The 19,011-nt window shown below is 40.1% G+C and overlaps 1 protein-coding gene across 4 annotated transcripts in view; it reads right to left on the bottom strand.

The window, feature by feature from the left end:
- Positions 1–19,011, bottom strand: part of nf1a (neurofibromin 1a) — a 125,693-nt gene that overhangs the window by 73,003 nt on the left and 33,679 nt on the right. For 2 of the 4 annotated variants that reach the window (XM_084950361.1, XM_084950365.1), the window contains exons 10-24: positions 16,685–16,813; positions 16,494–16,568; positions 16,268–16,399; positions 15,900–16,037; positions 15,640–15,753; positions 14,772–14,851; positions 12,486–12,609; positions 12,083–12,329; positions 10,755–10,828; positions 10,533–10,616; positions 9,689–10,090; positions 6,794–6,933; positions 4,479–4,601; positions 3,848–3,931; positions 3,598–3,714 (exon numbers count right to left, since the gene is read on the bottom strand). In XM_084950361.1, coding sequence (XP_084806487.1) covers positions 3,598–3,714; positions 3,848–3,931; positions 4,479–4,601; positions 6,794–6,933; positions 9,689–10,090; positions 10,533–10,616; positions 10,755–10,828; positions 12,083–12,329; positions 12,486–12,609; positions 14,772–14,851; positions 15,640–15,753; positions 15,900–16,037; positions 16,268–16,399; positions 16,494–16,568; positions 16,685–16,813 — 2,063 coding nt within the window. The remainder of the gene's footprint in view (positions 1–3,597; positions 3,715–3,847; positions 3,932–4,478; positions 4,602–6,793; positions 6,934–9,688; positions 10,091–10,532; positions 10,617–10,754; positions 10,829–12,082; positions 12,330–12,485; positions 12,610–14,771; positions 14,852–15,639; positions 15,754–15,899; positions 16,038–16,267; positions 16,400–16,493; positions 16,569–16,684; positions 16,814–19,011) is intronic. The other 2 variants (XM_084950362.1, XM_084950364.1) reach the window with 2 other exon arrangements.

Below are 19,011 nucleotides of genomic sequence, written 5' to 3'. Positions count from 1 at the left end.
AAAGATGGGTTTTCTATAGTCTCACTATACTGTGCATCTTTTATTTGTATACCTTCACGGGGGTTCACATTTTCAGTGACAAATTTCAAAAACCCAGTTGTAAAATCATTACTGGAAGTGTACTGAATGTGACAGTATTTGGCAAAAACAAAACAAATGAAAAACCAAAACAGAAAAGTAAACGTGGTCCGTTGTAAACTGTATAATTCTGTCTGAAATCAGGCATCAATGACACTGCAATCTGCAGCAGTGGGCTGAACAGAGGTTTGTCTCAGTGTTCAGCCCCATTCCCAACATCAAGGAGACATCCCTGTATTCTCATACATATAGTAATGTGAAGATTCTTGGGCCACTCGCCATTTCTTGCGAGGAAAATGGGAAATAGGTGCACTGATTAAAGGCAGTTACTGAATTTGTACAGTTCTACACTCATTTGGTAAAGTCACCTTTATTCTTCAAAACAGCCTGAACTCTATTAGGTAAGCTTTCTTGTCATTTCTTTTAGCAGTTGTCCACACTTCTTGAAGGACACTTGAAAGATCTTGCATCAAGATCTCCAAATACCACTGGCTGAAATGCAGCTCGAAACCACTGTATGTAGCTGTAGATACTATTGTACCTTTCTTCTGACCTCCTCCATGCATATAAACCACAATTTGATACAAAACAAATCTGGATCAATGGCTTCATTAGACCTGTTGCCACTGATTTTCAAGATTCATGTAATTTTGGATACCTCAGCCTTTTCTCTTTTCTTCCCTTCCTTAAGAACGGCTCCTTGCATCTTACTATTATGTGAGTAAATAAGCTGCTTAATGTTCATGTTTGAGCAGACCACACCTTAGTCAGACTGCTGCTGGGAATCCGCGAGGGTGGCTTCATCGCCGCCTGTCTGGCAGAATAGAGAAGCAGAGTGCGAGGACAGCCAGAAAGCAGTCCTTTCTGTCTTTTTGAGGGGGGGGATTCCCCCCTTTCTCTAAAGTCTTGGACAGATGAGCCTGCTCCGACATTTAGGATTCTGGGCCGTTATCAAGCACTTGTTAATTTAGTGACACCCACACTCCCTCCCTCCCAATGAGCAACAGTGTGCCTGTTTCCAAACTTACTGCTCCACCTTGAACATTTTTTTTTTTTTGAGAGCAGCAGTTGCTCACCGGCCACTGTGCCAGACAGGACCGGTCACTCCTAGAGAAGCCACTGAAGCCATTCCAAGCAGTGAGGCGACCCGTGTGTGGAGCAGACATAGGAAACCCACTTGCACTCAAAAAGAAAAAGAAAAAGAAAAAAAGAACGGCTCCTTGACAACCATCGTTCCACCGCGACAATTTCTGATGCGGCTTCAGCAAATAGTAAATGGATCAACTAAAAAGGCTAGATGTATCTCTCAGGTCTTATGTTTGGTCATTAGAGGATTTTTGCCTGTCCATTCTCTTCTGCTCATTTCTGCTCCCTTTTGGTATGTCTTTCTTCAAAGCCGACATTGTAACACACTATTCACTTCACGCAAATTCGTGAAGCGTTCCACATTTTTTACTGGGGTGGGTGTAGCTCAGCTCCTTGGGCAAGATACTAACCCCATGGTGCTCTCCGATGCATTCATCGGAGTGTGAATGTGTATGAATGTTAGACAGTAAGCACTAAACAGTTTAGAAAAAGTGCTTGTGTGATTGGGTGAATGAATTACTTGTATAAAGTGCTTTGAGTGCTCAGATAGAGTAGAAAAGATATATAAGAACCAGTCCATTTACCATTACTACTAGCGATAAAGGAGAGAAAGCGATCCGTAAGTAGTGACAAGGATCAGGAAGTAGTCCATTGCTTCCAATTTTGGCCAAAGATCCCAGGCTTATTTTTCGGGTGATAGCCAAATGGAAAAATTGACCTATCTATTAGATTCATGTTTGGGGGTTCTTTCTCAACCATTTCGTTGTGATTGCCTTTTACTCACTAGGCTTAAGACCTTAAAAAGAGATATATATATATATATATATATATATAAATAAAAATTCCCCACTCGCCCCTGTGGGCGGTCAATCCTTCAAGCTCGGGTCCTCTACCAGAGGCCTGGGAGCTTGAGGGTCCTGCGCAGTACCTTAGCTGTTCCTAGGACTGCGCTCTTCTGGACAGAGATCTCTGATGTTGTTCCCGGGATCTGCTGGAGCCACTCGCCTAGCTTGGGAGTCACCGCACCTAGTGCTCCGATTACCACAGTCACCTTCACCCTCCACATCTTCTCGAGCTCTTCTCTGAGCCCTTGGTATTTCTCGAGCTTCTCGTGTTCCTTCTTCCCGATGTTGCTGTCATTCGGAACCTCTACATCGATCACTATGGCCGTCTTCTCATGTTTGTCTAGCACCACTATGTCCGGTTGGTTAGCCACCACCATTTTGTCCGTCTGTATCTGGAAGTCCCACAGGATCTTAGCTCGGTCATTCTCCACCACCCTTGGGGGCGTCTCCCATTTTGACCTCGGCACTTCCATTTACTAGACACCTCTGTCTGTTCTCCTTTCATTCTGTTCTGGACCCATATGTTACCAGTCCCCCCACACACCCCTAGACCTTCATCGTGGGGACGTAACAATGTTAACTGCACAGTCCCCAGGAGGCCCTGAGACAGCCTTATCAGTCAACCAGCAGAACCTCTAATGTAAAGTTTTACCCTTTTGACGCCCCCTGTTGAGGCAGGCCCATCACGGGTCGATCAATCGTGGGCATGTGTATCGTGGTTAGCTGACTGCCTTAGCTGCCCAAGTGATGTCAGCCCTTTTTAACCATAGCCAGTAACTGGTCCTCTCAGCAGTGTTAGCTAGTTCTCCATTAGCCTGCCGTTGCACCTGTCCTCTGATCCGAATCTCTCTAAGCAGCTTTGCTCAGACTTAAAAAGAGGTTATACACACACAATACGGTAATATTCTGTTGAAGCACAATACGTATCACTCCGCGAGGCTCCTGACTACGGTAGCCGTAACGCTCCGACAATCCATCAAGCGGTGCAGCTTCGTAGCTTAGCAAAGTCGTACTAAAACATTTTTTGACAGATTTTTGAGCGCCGTGTTCCAAATAAAATCGGTTTAGTAATAACGACGGCCCACTTGCATGCTCTACCAAAAAATGGTATGATATGGCCCAGCCCTACTGATCGGTCTCATTTTTCCATTCATAAATTATTTCACTCACCTTCTCAGCGCACTCTCTTCATTTGTTAGTACATTTCCATCTCAATCTCTAATCACCTTAACAGGGTGTACATCCTTTCCCGCTCAATCTCTTTGGCTAGCCAACTGATACAAGTCCTTTTCTCCTTCCCCTGAGTGCCCAGCCTCACATACATGATCCTGTCTGACACTCTCTTCATCTCTAAAATACCATCTCACATCCTTAAACATTGCCCCTAATCAATTTCCTCTTCCTCTGTCTTTGGCTATGATGCATTGGACTTATTGCAGAGCGAGGCTGTACATAGTACTTGTGGCTGTGAGAGCATCAGCATTCAAACATAAAATTTCTGATGATTGTGAACTACTGTTGAGATAAATTAATGATCAAGTACTGTCTTTTATGCCACAGAAAAGGTAAAATGTTGATGTGTTCTTACTTCAAGAAGAGCTGAGATTTGGCCTCCATCAGCTCTACTCCATCTCCCTCCTCTGGCTGCAAAGGAAGACCAGCTAACAGTGATACTACAGCCTCCATACTGGCTTGGTCCAGGTCCCTTAGCATCGCACATTACACATGCATGCATGCACACAAACAGACACACAGACAAATATGAAAACAATGAGAAGGGAGTTCATCATTTCCTGACAATACAATGGTTTTATAGCATATATTTAACAGAGATGCACCTTGTCAGGCACTTGATGTCATCATCAGCAGCTTGGTTGGAGGTTCCCATTACCCAGTCTGTCAGATATTCCACCATCTTGTTCCTACAAAACACCATGAGTGAAAAATTCCATTATGTCCAAAGTGGCAATACATTTCTATGTAAATAACAAGCGGAGGGGCAGCGGGCTGCCCTATTGCGTCGCAGCTTGGTGATGGACGGTGCTTGTTTCAAACCCATTGGCCACCTGGGACCTTTCTGTGTGAAGTCTGCATCTTCTCTCGGGTAGTCTAGCTTCCCCAAACAGTCAGAAGATATTCAAAGGGTTATGTTAATTTGCGAGTCTAAATTGGCCAAAACGTGTCAATGTAAGCGTCAATGGTCGTCTGTCTCTCAGTGATACCTGGGGACCTGTCCAGAGTGTACCCTGCCTTTTGCCCTGTGACAGCTGGGAAAAGCTTCAACCCCCCCATCCAACTCTGAATCGAATAAGTGGAAGAAGAAAATCTAAGTGAATAGGATGTGTTCTTCAGTTAAAATGCATTAAGTCAGTAAGTGCAAGCAGCTGGTATAAAAAGTAGAAGATGTGTTTTTTTTCCTCAGTGATGTGCAAGCAAACAGTGTCCTAACTGGTAGCTGGTTCTACTGACCTGAACTTCATCTCCTGGCAGAAGGACAGGTCATCTCGTCTCTCCATCATCACCTCGACCAGCTGGCACAGCTTGGTTTTGATCTGGATCGCATGGACTACATTACCCAAAATACGCACATACCTAAGGGATAGAGCACAGTTCTGTGTAGCTCAGAGCATATTCGGTAACAATGATTTTCATTACAGTTTCCAAAAGCTTCAGAGACAAATAAAATCATAATTCCATTCACTTTGAAAAAACATCTCTCTCACTGACATTATTCACTTTTTAAACACATTTGGATAAGCAAACATTTGATCCTGTTTAAAACAGTGCCTATTGATAAAGTCGACATACTCTGATGGAAAACCCTAAAAGGGTTAAATGTACTGGATTTATATAGTTTTTCCTTCTAGTCTTACTCACCCCTCACAGTATATACAGCCACTTAAAATGGCCACCTGGTCCCTAATAGGACGATGATGGATGCTTAGCCGATTCTTAGCAGTAATGATATACCTTGCCTGTGACATGGACCATGCAACCATGAATAGGAACACCCATAAGTGGCATTTAGGAAAACCAGTTGTAATGTCTTGCATATCCAGCAGGGGGAGGAGTGTGCATTCATTTACCTTTTAAATACTTATAACAGAACCATTACTTTAAGCCTTTCTATAAAATACCAACATAAATGTTTGCTTGCACCAAATAAAATAGAGGTTGTGCATACCAAACATGCAAGACAGAAGACAGACAGTGATGCTTGCTCTCTATGGTCAAAATCAAAACTGAAATGTGAATTAAGCACTTGCTGGATTGTGCAATACCCAGCAATTAATGCAATTTAAACAAGCTGCCATAGAGCACTCAAAATGTGTGTATGTGCCTGTGTTTTTCTGCCAGAAATTTGTGGCACTTTGTTCTAAACAATTGGGGTGATTAATAGGGTCAGTAAAAAGATTCTGTAGGAGAGGGGCACAAAATAGTAGTTTTACTAATAATGTATGGATTGCATAATTTTAAAATGCAGTAAATTGGCTGGTGTAACTGTATTTTTTGTTTTAAACCCTTCTGCTCTGTACATCTCTGATAAATCACTACTACACATTAGGCGATTATTCAAACAGCTCTCTGACCCCTCCCACCAAAGGCCAATGAATTCCAAACCCCAGCCCAAATATCCTCTCTATGTCCAACTGTGATTTTAACAGACGCACATAGTAGTCCTGCAGAAATCACTGACAGAACACTGTTATACAAACAATCTTCTTCTTTGAATTTTCCTGAATTTTATGACATTAAAATAAGGGAGTTAAGCTTTTTACATTTTAATGCTTGTTGTTCAGCTGCCGTGCTTTATCTGTGTTTCATTGAAACAATCATCACTTATTAATGATCGTGAAATAAAAGCCTTCCTTCTACAGGCAAGCAGCAACCCCCCAATATGGGAATAGTTTTGGTGACTACAAGATTTCTCATAAAATCTTTTACAGGTAATAATTCAAGTCAAAGGGGTGTGTTTATAGTGGAAAGTAGATATGTCCCAGGAGAAGGAGGGGGGTACTCCGATCAGCTGACAACCGGTTGACATTTGGCTGTTAGCAGCAATCATGAGTGGCTGTACCTGTAAACCACATTCACCCATTTAGTTTATGAGGTAAAAAGGTGCCTTATCCTAGATTTAGCTAGTATTTAATTCTCATCTGCAGGTCCTGGACAGGTACACAAAATATTAAAGAATTTATAATTTAATCAAACATACACAGTCTCCAAAAGCTGATTCTGTTGATCTGGACATAGCGTTTTCAGTGAGAGAAACGTTTCATCACTCATGCAAGTGACTTGTTCAGTTACTGGAGACTGAAGAAGCCTGAGGACTTTGTTATTAGATAAAATGAATATTGATAAAGTTTACCTTTATGGGCAGAATCTGCAGTAGAAAAAATGTGATAAATCAGAATATATCACATCGCGAGTTAAGTATTGTGATCATATCGTATCGTGGGGTGTCTGGTGATTAAATATGTTCAAACTTTTGACCATACTCTTTTAATGCAAAGTGGAGATGGTTAAGCAGAAAATGTTCTACATGCCACTTTGAGATGGAATGATCCATGAGAGAAGGCTGGACCATTCTGCCAAATGATGAAGAAACTCTACTAGAAGTTATTCTGCTAAAAGGAACAACTTTGTTCAGATGTTATGACATTTGTTTTCACATTTTTAATGCCAAAAAGAACATCAATTTAGATTTAGTTTGTTGTGGTGTTTTATGCTTTGTAATTTCCATCACTGTACAATGTTTTCATTTCATATTTTGCTGTGATTACCTTACTAGGTTGAGCATCATGGTCTCAATGCTGGCTTGTCCCAGGTGTTCAGAGCTGCCCTCTGAGTGGTTATCTAACAGGTTCTTCATGATGGCTATGGTCTGCTCCACAAACTGTGTGTTAGTGTCGTTGATGGGAACCTGAAAAAACGGAAAGCCATAAAGTAAATGTCAGTAACATTGTTACTGTACACAGTGTTAAAAAAACAAATCAACAAAACAACAAACACACTTGGTGACTTTTGATAAAGAACTGAATTTTATCAAAGCTGCAGTGTGATGAACCAAAACAAAGAATTGTTTAAGTAAAATCTGACAATTTAATCCAGCCTCAGATTTGTTTTTGAGTCCTTGCCACAAGAAAATTTGGGGATTTTATGAAATTCTCTGATTTGTGTAAATAAGTGTCTAAAAATAGGGGGTGCATTCTGCATGCCCTAACAAAAGCTACCAAAGTACCAAAGTTGGCCAGTACAAACCAAAGCTCAGGGTAAGTGGTAAATGGACTGGTTCTTATGTAGCGCTTTTCTTCTTAACTTGAGCACTCAAAGTGCTTTATACAACATGCCTCGTGCATCGTACAAGCGCTTTCTTCTACACCTAAGTGCTTTCTATCTGACATTTACATATATTCATAATCTGATGAATGCATCAGAGAGAAACTTGGTTTTCCATGGTTTAATATCATGCCCAAGAATACTTAAGCATGCACACTGGAGACTAGAGCAGCCAAATATCAAACCATTCTGATTAGGAGAGGGCTTACTCTACCTCCTGAGCTATAGTCACCACTCTCATGTCAGGAGGGGTGAGGAACCTAGTCCTATGCTGACGTTGCATCAGTTGTCATTTGCAGCAAGCTCACCTCTACCTTGCTTTCATAGTTCTATGGAAACACAGCTAGCATTAGCAAGTAAATGAGCTTCAGTGACTTCTCATCATAACAGATGAGTTTCCTTTGGTTAACCACCTTGGCCAACATGAAGATGGAGTTTTAGAGTTAATAACTCATCTATTACTTCACAAGGGAAAGCTGAGATGATGATGGAGAAGGCAGGTCTGACTATGTCCTGTCTAATAAAACAAGCAAGCTGACCAGGTGCAGGCTCAGAAGCACTTTTAGTTACCATCTATGAATTTGTCTAAATTTACGACATTTAACCAGCCAAAACCAGCCATTTACCCAAACCCCAGCGTTATTGACAGTTAACCATGTTAAACTCTCCTCAAGCAAGGTAATGATGATTCTTTTAAATATTATGAATATATATAATTAAAAAGTAATATTAATCCATTTAAGACTGATAAAGAACATTTTTCTGCAAATTACAGATACAGCCACTCAAAACTGCTGCTTTCAACCAGAGATGAGCCGACAGTCAACTGTCAGCTGAAAGTCAGTCGCTGAGAGTCTCCCTTTTGTCCTTGGGGCGTATACTTTCCGCTATAAACACGTCCCTTTCACTCAATTGCATAGTGGCACCAAGGGATGTCGCTTTGGTAGGGGAAAGAAAAAATAAAAAACCCACACACTTTGGATAGTTAGTCATAGATGATTTTCTCAGTATTATTGTAGGGCCTTTATGTTATAATATAAAGCGCATTAAGGCAAGTGTGTTGATTTCATGCTATAAAACTGAATTTAATGGAATTTTACATTCTTTTGATAGCTTTTGCTGTAAATCTCTTCACCGATTAAAATCTAAAAGAAATTGATAAAACTTCATAGTCATTTTCACCATTCAGACATTTCAAACTACAAATCCCCCCAAACTATTTTGAGTTAACAGTTTTTCATTCATCCAATTCAAGCTAATCTAATAAAATAGTTACAATTTAAAGGAAAATTGAATACAAAAAAATAATATTCTTGCACACAAGCTTTCTCAAAGATCCAGACCTGCATAAATACTACAGTTTGGATACTTTGCAGGACATGTATCAGTTGTTGGACTTGGAGTGTCCCTTTCACAGCGCAAAATTTTTGAACCAGAGTATTATATTGCAAATCACAAAGGCGATTTACTAAGATTAGTGGCAGACACCTTGAGTAAGCAGGCAGGACTGTGATCGTTACCGCTATGACGTAATTTATTTGGAAAGTGTAAATGGTGAGAATTACCAATGGTTTTACGCACAGTGCCAGAGCTTTGTGGTTCACTCCTACAGCAGTGTTTTACTGACCTTATTAATCATCCACATATTTCTGGCTGAAACACACACATACATATTGTTGCACAATCGGAATTTGTTTAAGTTTCGATTTTGTAGTTTATATAACAAAACATACAAGACCCTACAATAATAATTTTACGCTTTCATGTTCAGAAACACAAGTCAGCAATAATCACAGAATGCAAGCATCACTTTCTGTCTGACCTGTTCGTGCACAACCTGTAATTTTTTGGCTGCAAACATATTAATATACATATTTAATAGCAAGGCTCAACATTAGCCACCCATTAGCCAGCAATCGGTCAGGATTCCAACAGGCACCCATCGTGGCGCTGTCACTGATGAGGCGGCAGTTTTAAGTGGCTGTGTCTGTAGTTATTTTTACTTTTAAAACTTTATCCACAATTTTCCAATAATACAGTTTATGTGTACTGAGGTGATTTCATAGGCTTTTACTGCTTCTATCCTAAAATTGAAAAAGAAGGTCCTGAATAACAAATTATGCTACGTCACTCGTGTCACTGGATGGCATAAAGATTTTTGAAAATTGGATGAGGTTATACAGGAGGCTTTCTAAAGCTCAATTAAAAAAAAGACTGCTATTAAAACAAGGGCCTATTACACAACCACATTTCTAATTTTTCTCCACTATTTGACACATTTTTACTTCCTAAGAAAATGGCTAATTTTTAACATTTATTTCTCTTTAATATGAACTCACCGGTCCCTGAGTGTCAAAGAACTTGCCAATGCTGTTCTTGAGCTTGTTGAACAGCATGGGATACAGAGCTGGACTGAGCTCCAATCCAAGGAGATCCTTAACATTGGTGCGAACATGGAGGCCCACCCTGTCGTGGCCACAAACCAGCAGAGCCAGCAGCCGGTCCAGGAAGCGGCTCACAGGTGTCTCACTCGAGGCCGAAGAGCAAGAGGAGGTCATGAGGTTGGACACCTCACAAGGGCCCATAGAGATCATGGAGTGTTTACGCTCAGTCATGGAACCCATAGGTGGACTGTATGTGGGTGGGCCAGGGGTGCTGCGCTGCTGGAGGCACACACCGCCCAGAGCACACAGAAATCCTGTCATGTTGATCCACTCCTGCTGTAGGGGGATACAAAGACACTGAGGCCCAGTGGCATAACACCAGGTAAGCTATTTGTTACAAGTCTGCATTCAGTAATATCTCTGTTCATATTGCATTGTCTCAAAACAAAAATTCACATCAACAGCAACAAACAGGTCACCAAATCTTAGTTTGATTAATCAGAATTCTTTGAGACTGTTTTAATGATTGTAATGTTTAGGATTATAATTCAGTTTCCAAAATAAATAAGCTTGTAAAGATTACTGAATATAATACAATATTGGACTCACAATCAGGTAGAATTCAGAGCTGGTAAATAATCCATACCTGCTAAAAACTGGTGTCCTCTGCTACTGCCTCACTAGCAGTGCTCTTATATTTTATCTTAGTATTTTGTGCTTTCAGGTAAAACTAGGTCTGGTACTCCCAGCAAAGATGTGATACATAGAGACGGTAACTTCACATTTCCCTATACCTTACCTGTCCATCATCTGCCTTGTTTTTGGGAAAGTTGAGAATCTGTTTGGTGGCCTGGTCCCATTTAGCGTATGTGTCCTCCCAAGCCTACAACATTAACAAATTGTAAATTTGAGATCTGAAGATATTGTATAAATCAACCAAGAAGTCACCAGGGAAGGGTGATTACAAAAATAACAAAAAGCACATCAGTAGCCCTGAAAATGAATGTAAATTGAATGTTACTTCAATATTTCCTGGCGTAGGATGCTCTATCCTCCTCAACAAAGCCATCACCCTCTTCTGCAAGGTGGAGCGGCCTGTGGAATTAAGAACAAAGCCTTCATTTAAAGACTTCTATTTTGGGATCTACAGACAATATAAACAGAAAACAATGACATCTAGATATTCCTAGTAAAGCAGGATCTAAAAAACTACTAAATCACAGTGTGTGCCTATTGTTTAGACCCTGCTTTTGCATTTTGGCTTAGTTTTTGATAAATGATGTCATATTGCGATACAGTACTGTGCAAGAGTCTTGCATCAATCTCATTTCTTGATATTTTACTTCCAAGAAATAAGAGGGTTCTTTTGGGTGGTCCTCAGCAATAGTTCTCCAGGATTTTGTAAGATCTTTCAATGACTTTCTTTAGACACTGACTGCTTTTTTGCTGATTTCAGTCCACTTATATCTGAGTGTTTTCACTGGAATGTTTTTCTTTTGTTGTTTGTTTTCTTTTTGTTTATTAAGCCATATAACACTGACGCATAGAACAACCAAGGATTAAAAAAAGCCACATAACTCAGCAGACAACTTAGCAAAAAACATTTTTCTATTACCTTTAGGCACTTTACTACTTGCAGCCTGTCATAAAATTTGTTCTTCATTAAAAATAGCAAAGATAACACAGTTTGCTAGCTACAAAAATTGAATTTTCACATCACAAAGGTGATTCTCACAGAGATTAAAAATTAGAATGGTGTGCAGATTGTTCTTACAAAATTGTAAAGAAACTGAACAAGTGGAGGATAGATGAAGTGGTAGGTCTAAAAAGGTATGCCAAATTACATAAGAGCTGAACTCAAAATCAAATGATGATTCTAAATATGAAACTTTTTGGTTTAATATTTATGTGAATCCTATTTGGATGCTTTTCTCGGCTTGAGTGAATTGTCTGACACACACTGGCTGCTGAGGACACACTTTGTATTTTGCTGGTGTTTATGACACATAACAAATACATCAGTGGCGATAGTTTTGGTCATTATGCAAATGTACCGTTTATAAGGCTGGGAAAGCCTGCAGTCAACTGAAACTGAAGAAGTCACTTGAATGAGTGACAAAGCGTTTCTCCCACTGAAATCGCTACGTCCAGATGAACAGAATCAACTTTTTGGGATTTCCTTACCTGGATGATTGAGCATGCATCAAAACGTGTTTTCCGTTTATTTTTTTGTTTGTTTTGTGCATCAAAGCAAAGTCATTTACAATTTATTCATGTGAAAAGATTCATTAGATGGCCAAACTGGAGGATTACTTCTAGCTAAGGTACATACTAAGGCAACATACTTACCCGTTCCCATCATGTTGCTGACAGATGCCAGTTCACTGAAAGTCACATAGTTGGGCAGGATTGTCTGAACGGGCACCTCGTCAGCAGCACTGCGGATATCAGCTTCCTCACACAGGTGGCGAAAACAAGACATGGCCACCAGAACAGCTTCGGTGTCTGGGCTCCACAAGAACATGTAGAGACACACCTCTAGCTTTGTCTGTGCCTGCCGACAGATGGGGATGCCACCACCCATGGTGGCACACTCCTGAAAATAGCAAGTAACATCCTGGTTATACCCACCTTGTGGGACATCACATCATCACCCTTCCTGGTTCTAAGCCAATGAAACACATCTCGCAAGGACTAGACTGATCACTGGGGCACATACCAGAGTAATGTGCGTAAATAAATGGGGCTGCACCTTGTTTTTGAGCAAAAACTTGTTCCTGCAGATGAGAATCTCCCTCAGCCATTTCAGAACCTCTGTCCCATTAACAATTAGCTGACCGATGAGTTTGCGGCAAATTAGGAAGAGCACCTGTGAACTGAAAAGAAGAACATAAACAAGCGGTCCTGTAAATTTCAATGTTTATAACATCAACTGAGTATGTGCTGCTTTTTTTTTACACTATAACAACATAAAAGCACCTTTCAGAAATGCACATCTTTCCATTATTTTCCATTAATTCCATTAACAGTAACTGAAACTGTCGACTTCATATATAAATAAGTACTAAATGGTCATTTTTGAGGAAAAGTTCCAACGAACATACTTACTGAGTCCAACCTACTTGTGTACACTCAATTTATTAGTTACACCTGTTGAACTGCTTATTAGCACAAATATCTAATCATCCAATCACATGAAAGCAACTCAATGCATTTAGGGTCATACTGTGACGGATCATCATCATATGTCATTACCTGTAATATTTTCATTTAAGCTGTCCTGACTTAATTCACCAGTTCTAAAAAAGATTAAAAGGGGCTATAGAGTCCCAATCAAAAGTTTTAGACCACTTGAAAAATAGCAAAAAAATCATTTGTTGCATGGTTGGATCAGAACAAGATTCCAAGTAGAGCTTCAAAATCCAACAAGAAGAAATGGGAGTGAGACAAAGCATTTTTTGGAGCATGCAATTTATTGAAAACAAGACTTCAACTGAAACAGGCTGTTTTACAAGCTGATGAAAAGTTTAGGACCACACCTCTAAAAAACCCTGTAGACCCCCCAAAACAGAAATCAAAATTCCAAACATGAACTCGGTAATGAATAGCTCCACCGTTATTGTTGATCACTTCAAATTTTGTTGCAGGAATCCTTGATGCAAACATTTACATGAGGTAGGTGGGAACATTTCTCCAAGTGGTGAAGACGGGTGCACGAAGGGAATCTACTGTCTGGAACTGTTGTCCATTTTTGTAAACTTCCCTTGCCAGCTATCCCCAAAGGTTCTCAGTTGCATTGTAGATTGGGGGAACATGCAGGAAGGTCCAAAAGAGTGATGGTATTCTCCTGTTAGAAGTCCCTTGTCCTGTGGGCATTGTGTACTGTAGCGTTGTCCTGTTGAAAAACCCAGTTGTTACCACACAGACCTGGGCCCTCAGTCATAAGGGATGTTCTCTGCAACATCTGGACATAGCCAGCGGCCGTTTGACGACCCTGTACCTCCTTATGCTGCCCCATCCACTGTGGTCGGTAGAAAACAGCTCAGGTGGGATCTGCTTGTCATGCCAGTAACATTGGAAACAATCAGGACCATCGAAGTAAAATTTTTTTCACATCAGAGAATAAAACTTTCTTCCACCTTTCAATGTCCCATGTTTGGTGCTCTCTTGCAAAGTCCAACAGGTCAGTTCTGTGGCGTTTAAGGAGACGTTTTTTGTTTTTGAAGCCCTTCAGTCTCAGATGCCATCTGATGATTATGGGGCTGCCTTCAGCACCAGTAACAGCCTTAATTTGGGTCGAGGATCGTCCAGTGTCCTCGTCCAGACCCTCTCGCTCAGTGCTGGTGGAATTTTTGGGGGTCTTCCACTTGACTTTTTTGTTCCATAACCATCAGGATTCATTTAAGAAATCCCAAATTACTGTTTTGCTGCATCCCACCTCAGCAGCGATGGTGTGTTGCGAGAGACCCTGCTTACGCAGTTCAACAACCCGACCACGTTCAAAAAGGGAAAGCTTTTTTGCCTTTGCCATCAGAACCTCATGACAGTGTGACTACTGGACAGAAGATGACAATGAATCCACATTTTTGCAAAACCTTTGATCAGCTGTTTCAGTTTAAGTTTTGCACGTTCAAAAAAATGTTTTGTCTCACTCCCATTTCCTCTTGTTGCATGTTCAAGTTCGACTTGGAACCTTTTTATGATTCAACCATGCAAAATATGATTTTTTTTTTTTTTTTTGCAATTTTTCAAGTGGTCTCAAACTTTTTATTGGGACTCTACTTTGTTTTATACTCTATGCCCCAGCATAGACTAGACATAATAATGTCCAAGAAGTTCCTGGCTTCAATGTCAAAAAATCTTCTAAAACATATTCAGCGGATGGATGTAATTTGATGTAGTTTGTGTTATGAAATAAAAACAAATTCACTAAAAGGCAAGAAAATGAGTCACAACCCTTTGGGACATTGCTGAGTCTTGATGGGAATGATCAAATTTAAGATCTCTAGCTTCTTCATGAAAGATAAGACTGTTGTACCTAATGTCCCAAAATGTCTCTATGGGGGCATCAGGATTCCACAGCTCTATGTTCTCTGGTTGGTGCAGAACTAACAAAGCCTGGAAATCAAAAGAGCAAGAGGAAGGAGATTTTAGACTTAAGAGAAAGAACCAGGAAGAGGTACAGATTAACAATAAAAAATAAAAAGATCAGTTCCTATCTCTATTATAATAACTTGCATAAGATATTTACCACAATTCCAGAGACCGTGAGACTGTGTAAAATTTGAGACAAACCTCAAGAGATATCATCACTTTGGGTCAGAACTTTCAGAAAACATTATTTTTGAAATTGTTCTTTAGCCTTAAGCTGAATAAATAGGTTGAGCTGTGTGATCATATAAGTTCAACTAGCTCTTTCATTGTTTTTTCCTGTTTTATATGTTTGTGTTTTCCACAGAACATATAAAATACTTTCTTAAATTGAAATAGGAGACAACAGCAATAATCAGTTGTCTCTAGTGAATTCTTGCTCCCACAGATGGATTCCACCTCTACAATCTTTGAATGGAGTTGTAGTTGGAGTCCTTGTTCTGCAGCTCAGCAAATCCCCACAGCAGAACAAGAGCACCACGGCCAATTACAGTCAACAACTATGGAGTTGGTGTCTGTCTAACAGCAAGACAACAGACTTTAGAGAGAGAGAGAGCCGAATGGTATTAGGGATAGCAAAGTCCTGCTCAGCCTACTGACTGGCTAATAGCTGGACGTTATTAGTCATGTGAACATTCACATGTGTAAAACTGAAAGCATTTCAATAGAAGAAAGGAGTTTTTTCCCTTTTATTCCTGGCTTTCATTTTAAATATCTGTAGGAAGTGCACCAAGCATTGAGCATTGGACTCTGACCTCCATGGCTTCTTGTGAGAGCTGGGTACTGTTGGTTAGCGGCACCAGCTGCACAAGGCCAGTGATGAGCTCTGCTGTGCTGCTCTGCATCTCTGGAGCTTGTTTCACTGGATTCTGATACACAATGACACAAACAAAAATATGAGCATACTTGCAAAATATTGAAGTCGAAAGATATTTTTGTACCAGTTTAAACAAAGAAAAAATATCAGTTGTTTCTAGCTGATAAGACAGTCCAACATAAATGTAGAGGGACTCACATGCAACATGAGTTTGGGGTCAGCATGGATGAGTTTAACCAGAGCAAGGAGGAGGCACTTGTAACTTCGAGTGTCCAAATCTGTGGCTTTCTCTTTGAACTTAAGGCTGGTGGTTTTCTTTCCAATAAATGTTAGACTCTGTAGCAGGCAGCAGAGAGAGAGGCAGAGAGAGAGAAAAGACAATATAGCAGTAACTAGTAGCCAAGTGTAATTATATACATGTATAATTATATTACAGAGTTGACTCTTTATTGTAATAGTACAGTTTCTGTCTTTTGCCATGTTTAGTTGAGGCATGCTTTCTCTGACCTTCAGACAAGTTTGTTTAAATAAGTAAAACAGTTTACAATATCCTTATGCCTTCTCACCGGAGTCATGCGTAGGGGGGCATGTGTGCCAGTGCCTTGGGTTACACGGTTGAGGGTGTCTGAGAACATGAAGCGAAGCTCTCCAGAGTGGCAGTATACTGCATCAATCTTAGGCCACCAGTCCAGGTGGGACTGAAATAAAACACAGGACAAGCGATGACAAGTAAGTCACAGAACACTTCAAACTGTTGCAGGACCACTGATGTATGAGCCTATGCAAACTTACATTGTTGATTATTCTATGTAACGAGTTGACCAGGACAAAGTGAAAGGTGGAAGGGGATGACGAGGCCAGGCAGACCTATAAGACGAAGAGGAAGCACCCCGAGATTTACAGGAAACTTCTCATGTCATGCACCTTCAAACAAAGGTTAACATGCCATACAAGAAAATGAATATCACTTTTTTCCTGTCTACCTTAAAGTGCTGGTTGTTGTGAGGGTTGATGCGGAAACAGGACACAAAGCAATCCATCATGAGCTCCACATCAGCATTCTGACTGCCCGTTCCCCTCCAGAAGGGTTTGGCTGGGTTGAACAGCAGAGCCTGATGAAACACAGTCACTTGATGTCATTCACAAGCACATTTCTACAAAGATAAACTTCATCACAACGTCCTTATAGATAAATATAATAAAGGGACCAGTTACAGCAGTTACGAATACTGTTATATACAAAACGTATAACATGTATAACATATGTAATAATAATGAATGAAGTAATATCTTTCAAAGCCTTTGGATGTTCTTTAAAGTCCGATCTGCATAATGATTGTTTAAGGATTGTCCTGAAAAACAGTAAAAGCCAACTGACTTGGAGCAAAGGCTGAGAAGGGGAACTGTCCTCAGCATCGCAACAAAGATGAAAATAAGACACACACACAATGCATTGACCTGCCTACTAACACACACACAGACAGGCAATGAAGACCAGCTTACACTCATAATCATAGTCATATAGTTCATCAGTGTGAAACACGCTTACTAACAAATACCGAGTTCATCAGTTTCAGTGCCACCAATCAGTGATCCGTCAATAAACTTGGTGGTTAATACAATTGTAAAATGCTTGCAATATGAAGGCACTGATCTTTTATTTGGATCTTTCAAACATGCATTTCCGTTATCATGCTGTCCTGTCAACTTGCAGGGTTAAGATTTGACATGTAAACTAACCGATTGTCATCATGTCAGGGGAACATAAAATAAAACACCAGTGAACAGAATGTTGCAGATGGTTAAATGTGACTCAGATCCACCGCTGTATGCATGTGAGTGGAAACTCAAACAAACTGCTGTTATTCCTGCTTCTGATGAACTGGTGAAGCTTGCATACCAACACACACACACCTTATATAAATCTCATCTATATATAAGATTGTATATAAGATTTTTATGTTTTATGTTTGTTTAAGTGTAACACTGAGGGCTGTGGAAGCCCAGCAATTTCAAATTCCTGTGTATGATCTGTATGTATAATTTTTGACATTGAAGCTAAATTTGACTTTGATTACATGGGAACAAACTTGCTACATGTAACAGCACATGGGAAGGGAGCTAATGAGCAGTTCAAGAGAGAAAAAACAGTGTCTATTTGACAAAAGATAAGTGTACAGCCAGGGTAATTCTCACTGAACTGTTTTTATAGACTACATGACAGCATTTCACGCGTTTCTCTTTCAAAGACTGAACAAAACGATTGGGGCTGCGGCTAACATAAATGCAACAGTACAAACAGCTGAAAGAAACTGACGTTCCAGGGGTAAAACATCGCAAATTAGGTGTTCAGGAAGCATCTAACAACAAATGTTTGTGTTGCAAACAACCGCCACACCATATTGCCAGTTTCACCAAGCAAATACATTGCTGTGTCGAGGCCTAAACCAGGCCCCAACACTTTTTAACAGTGGACTTAAAGAAAACCTGTCAGGTTTTATCCCTCTGGAGGGGTCCACATTTTTTGATCGGTCGATGACTTAATAATCTGTTCTCCTTTTAAGTGGGCTTGTGAGATTGAAACTAAAGGGCTAAAGTGAAAAAGTAGGATGTGCACAGAACATCTTGGAATTAGGCTCTTTACCATATCGCTATTCAGCTTAAGTTGCTGAGCTTGTAGCATTAGAACAAGCAAGTGAAATCACTTAAGATCAGTCACCATTTACACTGATTCTACATAAACACATAGGGTGATATATGATACATTTTGTCACATGGAAATAAAAGTTTAACTGATTCAGGTAAATCCATTGCACATCACAAAAAAGCTGAATTTCTGGATGCTTGATTACTCCCATAAACTGCAGCTGTTTGTAAATGTGAAATTTATAAAACTTCAAAAATTCTCTTTCTCTAGGCAACTATAGCGTGGAGACAGTGGTAGAGCCAGCACTTAAACAAAATCTGGAACCAGACCACAGCATTAACACTAACTTCATCTCCTAACAACAATTTACAGGCTACTCAGAGCAAAACATATGTACCCAACATTTCTTTTCCTTTCATTCTCCTCATTATGCTAAATTGACACTTGAGGCGGGATGGTACAACAAATACAGCTACACAAGAAGAACAAATTTTACTTTACAAATGGGGGTTTTTTTGCAATTTTTCTATGATTTGTGTAACTAACAATCCATGTACAGGTATAAAAACTGCAGGTAGTACATCTATGCCTACATAAGCCTTTTTTTGTGGCTGCCGTCAGCAGCAGTTGGGGTATGCAATTTGTATTTTATGTGTTGGTATG

The sequence above is a fragment of the Perissodus microlepis genome, chromosome 14, assembly GCF_051167445.1.
Source record: "Perissodus microlepis isolate ML-2025 ecotype Zambia chromosome 14, ASM5116744v1, whole genome shotgun sequence".
Lineage (NCBI taxonomy): Eukaryota > Metazoa > Chordata > Actinopteri > Cichliformes > Cichlidae > Perissodus > Perissodus microlepis.
This window is presented reverse-complemented; position numbering and strand designations above follow the sequence as displayed.